Source organism: Schistocerca cancellata, chromosome 3, assembly GCF_023864275.1.
Source record: "Schistocerca cancellata isolate TAMUIC-IGC-003103 chromosome 3, iqSchCanc2.1, whole genome shotgun sequence".
NCBI lineage: Eukaryota > Metazoa > Arthropoda > Insecta > Orthoptera > Acrididae > Schistocerca > Schistocerca cancellata.
Genome location: NC_064628.1, coordinates 951745399 through 951758785, shown reverse-complemented (window position 1 = coordinate 951758785; position 13387 = coordinate 951745399). Strand labels below are relative to the sequence as shown.

The following is a 13387-nucleotide window of genomic DNA, read 5'->3' as shown; positions in this document are numbered from 1 at the left end:
AATCTATCATTTTCCACATCTTTAAGCAGAGCATTGCTAAAGCCGACACATTTCCTTTTATTAGTAGCCTAAAGAGCATGCACTAATTGCAGCCCTTATGGTTTAAATGAATGTCATTAATTTACTTACACTTTAAAATGAGGACAGAAAGAAATACATTGAGACACATAAATTTATGTAATACTGATGCAGCTGAAGTTTGGTATGGACAAGATAACAGTTGATACGCTGGGCTGAGCTATTCGTAATTATGTATAATAGACATAATTATAATCAGATGAAATAACAGTAATTTTACTAACTTAATAATAAATGGTGATTGCTCTCCTGTGACAATTTATTTTACAGGAGAATAGCAATTCACCTCATTCATAACACACAGTTTTGAGCTTAATTTATTTCTTGTGTCTAAGCTAAGAGAGTAGTGTCTGACAGAAGAATGTGGGATATCTGAGTTTATGATCGAGCAAAGTGGCACCATGGTTAGCAATGGATTGCATTTGGGAGGATGGTGGTTCAATTCCCTATCTGCTGACCCAGATTTAGTCATACATTGTAGGCCTTTGTGGCTGGCAGCATCTTCAGTTAAAACTTCTGGGCTGAGAGGCCATGGTCTATGTGTATAACTGCTTCCTAATGTTGCATCTCCAACTGCCTTAGTGGCAGTGGTCATTTTACCTCCAAACATCTCTCCCACAGTTGAAGATGAAATATTAGGAAGCAGTTCTGTACGTCAACTGTGGCCTCTCAGCCTGGAAGTTTCAACTGAATAAGACGTCCAGATTTAGCTCTTTCACAATTTCCCCCACACAACCTGAACAAATGTATGGCTGGTTCTGTAGTAATGGTATTTTGTTAAGGCTCCACCAGAGTGCATATGCCCCAGGTTAGCTAGGGAATCTAGGAAAAACCCAAGAATTTTTCATTATTTTAGTTTTCAGTTAAATTTTTGTAACTTTGACTGGTAAAATGGAAATCAGCATATGGCGTCATTGTCTGGGAGGCCCCTTACAGGGTAGGTCTGGCTGCCTCGGTGCAGGTCTTATTACATTCGACACCACATTGGGCGACCTGCGCCCCGGATGGGGAAGAAATGATGATGAAGACAACACAACACCCAGTCCCTGAGCGGAGAAAATCCCCGACCCAGCCGGGAATCGAATCCGGGTCCCTTAGGATGGCAGTCTGTCACACTGACCATTCAGGTGTCGTGGCAGACGACTTTGACTGGTAAGAACTTGGGACGGCCTTTTGCTGTGCTGCTGTCTTAGCAGTTTGGCCATCTGCTAAGGCAGCAAGTTTCACCCCTCATGCAGTACTTCCGTTCATGGCTGTTGATCTTGCTGTGTGACAGGGCTGCTTTACTGTGGATAGCTGCACCAATACCACCACATAGCAGGGAGCTAAGGACTGTGGAAGGAAAGAATCCCAGTCAGCATAGTTCAGTGCCCATCTACCAATGGAGCATTTCATTGCCTTTAAAAGGTTCTGTGCCCAGGTTCACACCTTATAAAATGATGAGAGCAAGAATGCTTGGAATAGTACATTTCAACCATTGTACACACATCCCTCTGTCACAGGTCTGGGTGAAGACCATATTCCTCTACGTATAGCAGTCCCCTGCTGGTGCACCTGCTATTTCCTCGAACAGTGTGGTACTCACTGACCTAGATGCTGTCGCTGAGCATTTTCCTCTGCATTATGCTCGAGCCTCTGCATTCGAGAACTATCAACCTCTCTTTCATGTCCTCAAACAGCAGGTGGAACAAGTGCACTTGTCCTTCACTACATGTCACCTGGAGCCAAATAATGCTCCATTCTGTGGGTGGGAATTCTTCAGTGCTGTAGTCCTTTGGCCTGATACAGGCCTGGGTTCTGAAAGTGGAGAAGCAGTCTCTAGGGATGGACAGATGTTGCCCAATTAATCTCACCAGTTTTCTCTGTAAGTTGCTCGAACGCATGTCAAGCCGGCAGCTATATCGGCTCCTTGAGTCTTGGGACATTCTCGTTCTGTTCCAGGGTGGCTTTCCTCATGACGGTTCCACTGCTGATAACTTGGTTTGTCTGAAGTCTGCCAACCGGACAGTTTCTGACATATATCATCACCTTATTACTGTCTTCCTATGTGAGTGGGGTTTCTGGGGCCCACTTCAAATTTTTGCCCAGAACTACATTCTTGGTTCAAGTTGATGCTTCCCACAGTACACCCCCCCTCCCTCCCTCCCATATCCAAGAGAATGGGGTTCAGTAGGGCTCTGTATCAAGTGCTTCTCTGTTTTTGCTGGCCACCAATGGTCTAGCAGCAGCTGTGGGGTCTTCATATCACCTTCCTTGTATACCGATGATTTTTGCTTTTACTGTTTCTCCTCTAGTATGGGTGTTACTGAATGCTTACTGCAGGGAAAGGTGCAGTCTTGGACTCTCACCCCTTGCTTTCTGTTTTCAGCTGCTAAGACTCGTGTCCTGCACTTTTGTCAACATCGTACTGTTCATCCACAAGCAGAATTTTATCCTGATGACCAATTACTCAATGTGGTGGAGACTTATCACTTTTTGAGACTGGTCTTCAGTGCCCATTGACGTGGCTTCCCCATCTTCACTAACATAAGGAAAGGTGCTGGCTACACCTCAATACACTTTGCTGCCTCAATAACACCAGTTGAGGTGCAGACTGCACTATCTTTCTGCAGCATTACAGAACCCTCAGCATTGCAGTCACTGGAGCCAATGGACCACTGTGGGGTCTGACACAAGCCTTTCGAACTAGTCCTATGAACAGCCTGCTCACAGAGGGTGGTCCCTCCACTACGAATCAGGCACCAACAACAGCAACTCTAATTATGCTGTACACATTCGTAGCTCCCATAAGCATCCAAACTAATGATGCTTCTAATCTACAGCAACTCGCTGAGCAGCTTTCAGGCAATGGACCGGTGCTACGCTCGTCACCAATTAGTCGTCACTATCGAGGATCGTCTTTCTAATCTGCATCGAGCTGGACTGCTGGTCATCTTTGTTTAGGCCTCTGTTCATGTTTGGATCTCAGGGAATGAACATGCCGACTGTTTGGCGAAGTGGGCTACCAGGATGCCTATTTTGGAAATGGGGGTCCCACAACTGGAATTCTGGTCGACTCTACACCATTAGTTGTTGGAGGTGTGGAACCCAGAATGGCCTGCCCTGGATTCCCCAAACAAACTGAGGGCAATAAAGGAGACCATGAAAATGTGGCAGTGTTCCTTTTGCACTTCTCACAGGCTGTCACCCATCCTTTGTCAGCTATACATTTGCCACACTTGGTTGGCTGCCAGCTGCATTCTCTTAGACGAGGACCCAAATTCCTACCGATGTTGTGCCTGCCTGATGGTGGGCACCATCCTACTAGACTGCCCAACTGTGACTGCTCTGTGGCGATATCTTTAACTTCATGACACGCTCCCTCTCGTGCTGGGGGATGATGACAAAGCAGCTGACCTGGTTTTATGTTTTGCCCGTGAATCATCTCTGTTAATGTGGGGCACTTTCGCCCCGTTGACCACCTGAGGGGTTGGAGGGTCTGCTCTGATAATAGAAGAACCACGGTGGTGATTGCTCAGTGGCCAGGCCTGTCTCCTACCCTTCCCATCTCTTTATTCTCCTCATGCTTTTCCATTTACCATTTTTAATGTTCTATCTTGCCAAAAATTTTATCATCATGTCTGTGCTGCTCGTTTTCTTGGGGTAATGGATGGTGAGATGGTACTGGTGTGATGCAGAGGATATCTCTCCTACTGCATACTGTGCTCTGAGGACCTCCCAGCTGCAGCCTGGGCAGAGAAACTCACCTACCTTACTCCGTCTCACTCCTCTCCTACTTTTCCTTGCTTCCCAGGATTTGCCTTTTGTATCTTTCTTATGATAATTATTCCTGATTTAACACAAACGGGGTGAAGGGACTGATGAGCTCGTGGTTTGGTTTGGTTCCTGTAACTCTAAATAGCCAGCCAAACCAAATTACTAAACCCACTGCATATTGGGTAGTGGAGTTCACATCTGTCTCAGATTCTGATGGCTACTCCCTTTTGTCAGAGCATCTTGTCTCGTCATAACCGCAGTTGTTTTGAGAAGATAAGGTGCCAGTTTTCCTCCCCGTCCTTCCCCAGCCCAACTTGTATTGACTATTGGTGACTGGATGTTAAACCTTCTTTCCGAGTTTGCATAGCAGAGAGTGGTAGACGTGTTTCTTGATATGGCAAAGATTAATGAGGACACCATATTTTGAGATATTGTTCACTATTCTAGTGCAAGAGAAAGAGTAACCAGCTGTTTTGTGTAGCAAATTGACAAACTTAACTGAAAGTGGGAGAACGTTTATCACACTGAGTTTGAACAGAAAATACGGTATTGCTCAACAACACTTTTGTATACATTTCTACTTTTCTTTCATTCTTATTTACAAATTGTTCAGAATTAAACTAGCCATTTCTTTTTTTAATCTGCTCTAGGCAGAAAAATATAGCAACAGTTAACTTCCAAAATATATTGTAGTACATAAATTTGGCATTCTTATTTCTAGGAGTGTTCAGTTACAGTAACAAAATTTTTCTGATGATAGCTGCTACAGTCTATGTATCCCATAATTCATTTACATCATAATTTTCTTCCAAATAGATAACCATTTTGTGATACCAACATACCTACACTGTTTCTCGACCATTTGCAAATTTTGTACACACCCAGTGATTAAATTATCATTACATATTCCCATCATCATCATCATCATCATCATCATCATCTCCTTCCAAGGATTTGATGTTACAGTCACCTGTTTGAGTCTCTTCATCCAGTCACCTCTTATGAGGTCTACCTAGTTCTCTTTTTCAAGTTGGGCGACAATTCATTATTTTTTGGCTGTCTGTTTTCTGTTGTTGTGTCAACATGATCCTTCCATTTCATTTCATTCCATTCTATTCTATTCTATGGTCTTCTGCCTGGTCATTAACTGAAAAGATAGTCAAATTAAATCTTATTTTTTTCATTCCGTATTTTATCCACTATTAGAGCCCATTACATATATCAAAAATTTCATCCCTGCTGCCTGTATTATTTTTTTTTATTGTCCATGATTTAGAACCATATATAGCCATAACTTTACAGAATTTCTGGATATTTCCGTTCTTGTTTTATTACCAAAGTTCTTCTAGTCATTCTGAAGATAGCTTGAAAGCTGTTGAACTTTTTGTCAATGTCTTTGTCATAATTTACATTAATATCTTTTCCTATAAAATGGTTCTAAAATTTTCTCATTTGTGTATTTTTTTTGCCTGTCTGGATTCGTTCCTTTGAAAGCCATTATCTTTGTATTAGTTGCAGATTCAGTTAAATTGAAATACATTACATTTTGACTGAGTCTGCAGACTGCTGTTTGTATATTATCTTCTATTTCCTGTATAGTTATCTATTCATCAGTGTATAATAGAGTATTTAATGGTATACTAGATCATATTTTAATTTGTAACTGTATTTCATCATTCCACTTCATAACAAGGTCGTCACCATATAAATTAAATAAAGTGGGAGATGGATTATACTCTTGTCAAAGATCCTGAGTTATTAAAATTTCATGTGTCATTTTTAAACTTCAACATTCAACTATGTTCATATTTACATGTAGACTCCTTAAGAGGCAAACAAAGTGTCTAGGAAAATTTTTAATTCTAATATTTTCCACAAAATGGCTGTTACTACCTTATTAAAGGCTTTCTCATTCTCAGTAAATGGTAAATGCCTTTCTAAGCGAAATTCCTAATGTTTTTCAGTAACAGCCAGTATGTCCGCCTTTGGTACAGATAACAGCGGCAATGCGTTGTGGCAGAGAAGCAATGAGGAAGCCTTGGTAGGTTCCTGGAGGGAGCTGGCACCACATCTGCTGCACACGAGTCACCTAATTCACGTAAATTCTGGGAAGGGGGCCGATGAGCTCTGGCACCACCTTCAGTTACATCATCACAGATGTCTTCGATCGTGTTATCTCGTTGGGTGGGTGGGTGGGGGGGGGGGGGGGTAGCACATCAATTGGCTTGAACAACTCCATCACACTCCTGGCCATGTGACACGGTGCATCATCCTACTGAAAAATGCCATTGCTGTCGGGAAACATGCTCGTCATAAAGGGGTGTATTTTGTCTGCAATCAGTGTAGGATGCTCCTTGGCCATCATGTCTTCTTGAACAAGGTCCACTGGACCCATGTGGATGCTCACGTGAATGTTCCCCAGAGCATAATGGAGCAACTGCCTGCTTGTCTCCATCTTGCAGTACAGGCATCAAGGAGCTGTTCCCCTAAAAGACGACAGATTCGAGAAGGTATTGGGATTCAGCAGACCATTCGATGCTCTGCCACTGCACCAACATCCAGTGCTGATGGTCACATGCCCATTTCAGTTCTGGTTAACGATGATGTGGCGTTCATGTCGGTACACGGATGGGTCGTCGGCTGCGGAAACTCATTGTTAGGAGTGTCCGACATCTGTAATGAGGGGTGGCTGTCCAACCCGATGACATCTGGACATGATTTCGTGTAGGTTTTGCCACATGTTGAAGACAGTCACCCAGCACTCCTTGAACACCTGATAAGTTGTGCAGTTTGTAAACTGCCTGTGCCAAGCCTCTGGGACATCACAGTCTGCCCTTAGTCGGACTCGGATAGATCACATGCCTTCCACATTGTACACACGGGTGGCACGCACACTGATAACTACATGCACTGTGCAGTCATTCCTTGCCAGATGATGCTGCTATGACTTGGACGGGTTTATGTCAATAGTTGGTCAGTGGTCATAATGTTCTGGCTGATCAGTGTGTGTTATTGTTACATGAATGTACTTGAATCCTGATTGTTCTTGTGCAATTATTGTGATTTGAGTAAGATAACTGTGTCTATGTAGTTGAAGTATTTGGGATGCTGCTGGTCATTGTTGATTACTTCTCATAATTATTGCATGTTAATAAGATAAACTTGTGACATGGCTTTATTTATGATACTGTTGTAAATATTTTACTCCATACAGCACATTCTAATCTGTAATGTTTAATGCATTATACATCCTTCGAGAAATTATGGGAGTGGGAATACATAGCTTTCACTTTTATATTATACAGAGAAATGTGCTGTTCCTGTTTGGAAGCAAAAATAATAAAGGGCCTAATAGTTCTAAGATTATACCCAGATTCTCTCTACATGTTATTCATGGTACAAGACCTTCATACCAATGATATTTATTGTCTGGTTTTAATTTCTATAATGTTGTTATGATACAATGTATGTATATAACACTGTGACTTAGGTGACATGGATTAATAAAGACAAGTTCTGCAATTTGTGTGTATCGTGTTGAGTCTTTGCCAATGCAAACATAAATTTCTTATTTAAAAGCTAGTGGTGGCTTTGGAAGACAAAATTGATGGGGCAGAGAAGGCAGTCCAGCTCAAAATTCACCAGGAGGGCAGAAAGATAGGGATAAAAATAATGGAAAACTTGAGTGGACATGATTTATAAGCAACATGTTTATCTTTAATAATGGTAATCGACATAACATCAGATAGCTGGACATGGGTTTCTTTTTTAATAAACATAATGAAAAATGCAAGTGAGAGAAACGAGGCAAGGAAGAAAGCAAATATAAAAATAGGCAACAGCAAATCATCTCCAGAAAGAGACACTTACTTGAAAATTGGAAAGCATTAGGGTAAGGCTAGGAGTTATGTAAGTTGTTTTTGTATTGTATTTTGCTTGCGCACTGAGATGACAATAGTCAAGGGATGCCTCATATCATGTCGGAGCTTCTTTTGCCCTGCATAATGCATCATGGATTCAACAAGTTGTCGTAATTCCGCTGCAGAAATAATGAGCCATGCTGCCTCTATAGCTGTCCATAATTGTGAAGTGTTGCTGGTCCAAGATTTTGTGTATGAACTGACCTCACTATTATGTCCCATAAATGTTCTATGGGATTCATCTTGGGCAATCTGGGTGGTCAAAACATTTGTTCAAATTGTAAAGAATGTTCTGACATAGACTATTGTCATTCATAAAAATTCTGTCATTGTTGGGGAATGTGAAGTCTGTGAATGGCTGCAAGTGGTTTCCAAGAAGCCAAACCATTTCTAGTCAATGATAGGTTCAGATTGACCGGAGGACCCAGTCCATTCCACGTAAACACAGCCCACACCATTATGGACCACCAGCAGATTGCACAGTCCCTTGTTAACGAATTGTGTCCATGGCTTCATTGAGTCTGCAGCACACTCGAACCCTATCATCAGCGTTTATCAGCTGAAATGGGGATTCATCTGACCAGGCCACAGTTTTCCTGTTATCTAGGGTCCAACTGATATGGTCACGGGCCCAGGAGAGGCACTGCAGACGGTGTCGTGCTGTTAACAAAGGCACTTGCATCTGTCACCTGGTGCCATAGCTAATTAATTCCAAATTTCACTGCACTGTCCTAACAGGTACTTTTGTCACATGTTTCACATTGATTTCTGCGGTTATTTCACACACTGTTGCTTGCCTATTAGCATTGACAACTCTACGCAAATGCTGCTGCTCTCTGTTGTTGAGTGAAGGATGTCAGCTGCTGCATTGTCCATGGGGAGAGTTAATGCCTGAAATGTGGTGTTCTCATCACACTCTTGATACTGTGGATCTTGGAATATTGAATTCCGTAACAATTTCCGAAATGGAATGTCCCATGCATCTAGCTCCAAATACCATTCTGAGTTCAGAGTCTGTTAACAGATGGTAGAGCAGTTTCCCGCAAAAGGCAAAGGTCCTGAGTTCTAGTCTATCTGGCACACAGTTTTAATCTGCCACGAAGTTTCAGAGTCTGTTAACTTATCTCATGTGGCCATAATCACTTCAGATAACTGTTCACATGAGTCACCTGACAGCTCTACCAAAGCATCGCCCTTTTATACCTGTGTACATAACACTACCACCATTTGTATGTATGCTTATCGCTATTCCATGACTTTTGTCACATCAGTGTATTTGATAACCATGTAACCTAAAAGTTAACTATCTAATTCATGTCAAGTGACCTCTAATTGTGTGTAGGTGTTAATCAGCTGAGTAGCCCACTTGGGAAACTTCCAAAAGGCTTGGTTCATCTAAATCTTTCTCACTGCGGTTTGTCCTCAAAGGGTGTAAACCAGCTCGCACATGCACTGTCGGTCAATAAGCTGGTTCCAAGCACATTAAGCTACCTCAACCTCAGTGGGAACAATCTCAAGGAGGAAATAAATGTGAGTTATACGAGAAAGGATATAAGTAATTTTCTGTTTTTATTAGTTTAAAATTCCATGTATTTGATGGTTACAATGAAGATTTTTCTGGTTGTAGAGGAAATCAATTGCCTAGGTTAATATAAGCTCAATTGAAGGGGAAAAAGTGTTTTGTTCAGAAAAAACCAAAAACACACACACACACACACACACACACACACACACACACAGCACATATGCAGTCGGAGAAAGGGAGGAGGGAGTGGGCATTATTGTGTGTAGTCAGTCTTCTTTTGAGAAGCTGTTTTAGTAGCATGCATGAATTTGCAATTTCCACAAAACTTCCCATTGTCAATAAGATTAGATGTAGATTTGAAATAGCAAAATTTTGAAATGGCAATAGATCCTAATTAAAACATATTACAGCAGATTGCACTAAGTACTGAAGTTCTGGAACAGAATTAGGCATTTATACACTTACTTTACATACTCTATGCTAGTCTCAACTATTTGTGTCATTTACACAATACTGAAACACCAGTATGAACTCTTTGTATTAATGATCAATAGAATCACTTAACAGTAATGAATTATACAACCATTTTTATTATTTTATTTAATGTTCACATTAACTGTTATATTTTTCAGAACCTTTGTAACTTCCTTGCACAACCAAACAGTTTGACGCACTTAGACCTTTCTGGAACTGATACAGTGCTAGAATCGGTAAGTAGTAAATATGATTATTTGGTTTTGTATCATAAAAATATCATAACAAGCTTCACGGATATTAGTAAATTAGAAACAACTTTCAGTTTGTAGAGGTGATATTTCCAGCAAAGTTCAATAGCAGTAACAATATCTGATGGTGACTTAACTTGAGCAGAAGGTACATATTATGTTTCTTTGTATGTTGCTCTGATTCCTTTTTTTGACAAAACTGCTTCTCGGAGAAATCATCACATCTGTCTTTGACATAGTAGAGTCCACATTTCATTCAGAATGCTGTAAATTATCCATTTGATGTTTTTTATTTTAGTGAAACGATTTTGATGTAATTTATCTTCATGTACTAATTCGAGAAGTGCTTGTTTATCTTACAGAAGATGATAAAAACATCTTTCAAGTGAAATTGTTCCTGGACAGTAAAACCATAGTTGTGACTATAAGTAGAATCATTAAATGAACAGTTCTGTTACATTTTATTGTGCTAAATGTTTTCTTATGAAATGCTTAATATATAATTTACATGAAAATGACATTTCCAGTAATTTATCTGTGATAAAACATGATGATTCCACTGACTTGAAATAAGTACATTTTGCCTGAAGGAAGTCATTGCCCAGCATAGGCTGTTTTAGTTTTGAAATACACACTTTATTTCATGCTTTTGCACTATTAGCTAATTATGTCATCTTGGGTATTTTCAAGTTACCTTCATCACAGTGAAAAATTGTAGTCACTTACCGTATCTCCCTCAAATTAGCTAATAGTGCAAAAGCACGAAGTGAAGTGTTTACTTAAAAAATAAACACAACCTGTGTTGGTCAATAACTTCCATCAAGAAATTTGCACCAGCAGTGGACTCATATATACAAAAGCCTATGAAATACAATTGTGTTTAGAAATTGTGCTTCTGACTTTAAAATATAAATGAATCATAGGCTAAAATGTATGAGCACCATGGAGTTGTTGCAGATATGTAATGATATTATTGGAGAGGTCAGGAGAGCAACCACATTTAGTTAACTTCAGTTAGTTAACTGCATGAATGGTGCATTGTTACTATAGTTTAAATGAAGTTACTAAGTGAAAGATGTAAACATTAAAGGAAAGACCATAGATTGAGAATATACAAATATTTGTAATGTGAAGTCAACAGATTTAACTGTTTGTTAATGATCATGTTCGTTATGTTATGTGTATGATTGTTAAATACTTAACACATAAATGTCTTACATATCCCATATTTAAGTACCAATGACATCTTTCAGTGTAAATTGTAAAAGCTTTAAATCTAGAGGCTACTTTTTGCAATTTCAGATATTTGGAGCTCTCTTGAGAGGATGTGCAACTAACTTGGTACATTTAAATGTTTCTCGCAACATGTTCAGCACAAAGAAGACCAAAGAAGTTCCACCATCATTCAAACAGTTCTTCACAAGTACTCTGAGTCTCAAATCTCTCAATATGTCATTTTGCAAACTGCCTCTGGAAGCTCTGAAGTAATTATTCAAAGTATTTTACATATATATGATTTTTATTAAAATTGTATAATTTTAAGTAATTTATGTGGTAAGACTTGATTTTCAAATATCCTTTGTAATTACTGCCATTTTTGTGAAATAATGGCTAGATTTGTTTGGTACAAGAGTAGCTTCAACTTACGTGGGATTATTCGCTGTTCTTGGCAAATTTCTTGGGAAAATAGTGTCATGTATGTTACTGAAAGTACAAAAACAGAAAATATAATTTGGATAAAATGAAAGTGTAATATCTATCAAGTTGAAAGAAATTGTAAAGTACTTTTTTATTTTATTTATTTATTTAGCACTGTTGTGTTGAAGTTCTGATGCGTTGTGTGTGTGTCTGTGTGTGTGTGTGTGTGTGTGTGTGTGTGTGTGTGTGTGTGTGTTTTGTTTTTCCCTGCGGGCATGGTTGCTTCATGAGGAAAACTAAACTGTAGTAAGCAAAAGTGTATTGTAAGTAATTATGTTGGATACCTACATATGATTTACTGAAAGCAGAGCATATGGTGCACTGTCCACAAAAATACAAATACTGGTCATGCACTTCTACTTGGCCCGTCTGTGACTGTTAATGACTCCTGACTTTGTGCTGCTCCAGAATGTTTACACTAGTTGCCAGCCTTAGCTACATTACAGTATTGTGTGCTGAAACAATAAGTTGTTGTTGTTGTTGTGGTCTTCAGTCCTGAGGCTGGTTTGATGCAGCTCTCCATGCTCCTCTATACTGTGCAAGCGGCTTCATCTCCCAGTACCTACTGCAACGTACATCCTTCTGAATCTGCTTAGTGTATTCATCTCTTGGTCTCCCTCTACGATTTTTACCCTCCACGCTGCCCTCCAATACTAAATTGGTGATCCCTTGATGCCTCAGAACATGTTCTACCAACCGATCCCTTCTTCTGGTCAAGTTGTGCCACAAACTTCTCTTCTCCCCCATCCTATTCAATACTTCCTCATTAGTTATGTGATCTACCCATCTAATCTTCAGAATTCTTCTGTAGCACCACATTTCAAAAGCTTCTATTCTCTTCTTGTCCAAACTATTTATCGTCCATGTTTCACTTCCAAGCCGGCCAGAGTGGCCGCACGGTTAAAGGCGCTACAGTCTGGTACCGCACGACCGCTACGGTCGCAGGTTCGAATCTTGCCTCGGGCATGGATGTGTGTGATGTCCTTAGGTTAGTTAGGTTTAAGTAGTTCTAAGTTCTAGGGGACTTATGACCACAGCAGTTGAGTCCCATAGTGCTCAGAGCCATTTGAACCATTTTTCACTTCCATACATGGCTACACTCCATACAAATACTTTCAGAAACGACTTCCTGACACTTAAATCTATACTCGATGTTAACAAATTTCTCTTCTTCAGAAACGCTTTCCTTGCCATTGCCAGCCTACGTTTTATATCCTCTCTATTTCGACCATCATCAGTTATTTTGCTCCCCAAATAGCAAAACTCCTTTACGTGTCTCATTTCCTAATCTGATTCCCTCAGCATCACCCGACTTAATTCAACTACATTCCATTATCCTCATTTTGCTTTTGTTGATGTTCATCTTATATCCTCCTTTCAAGACACTGTCCATTCCATTCAACTGCTCTTCCAAGTCCTTTGCTGTCTCTGACAGAATTACAATGTCATCGGCGAACCTCAAAGTTTTTATTTCTTCTCCATGGATTTTAATACCTACTCCGAATTTTTCTTTTGTTTCCTTTACTGCTTGCTCAATATACAGATTGGATAACATCGGGGAGAGGCTACAACCCTGTCTTACTCCCTTCCCAACCACTGCTTCCCTTTCATATCCCTCGACTCTTATAACTGCCATCTGGTTTCTGTACAAATTGTAAATAGCCTTTCGCTCCCTGTATTTTACC

The 13387-nt window shown here is 40.1% G+C and overlaps 1 protein-coding gene across 1 annotated transcript in view; it reads left to right on the top strand.

Annotated features, from left to right (window-relative positions):
- LOC126176014 (F-actin-uncapping protein LRRC16A) overlaps positions 1 to 13387 on the top strand; it is a 573185-nt gene that overhangs the window by 326495 nt on the left and 233303 nt on the right. Inside the window, exons 11-13 of the mRNA XM_049923133.1 lie at positions 9097 to 9284; positions 9912 to 9989; positions 11307 to 11488. Of these exons, the coding sequence (XP_049779090.1) occupies positions 9097 to 9284; positions 9912 to 9989; positions 11307 to 11488 (448 nt within the window). The remainder of the gene's footprint in view (positions 1 to 9096; positions 9285 to 9911; positions 9990 to 11306; positions 11489 to 13387) is intronic.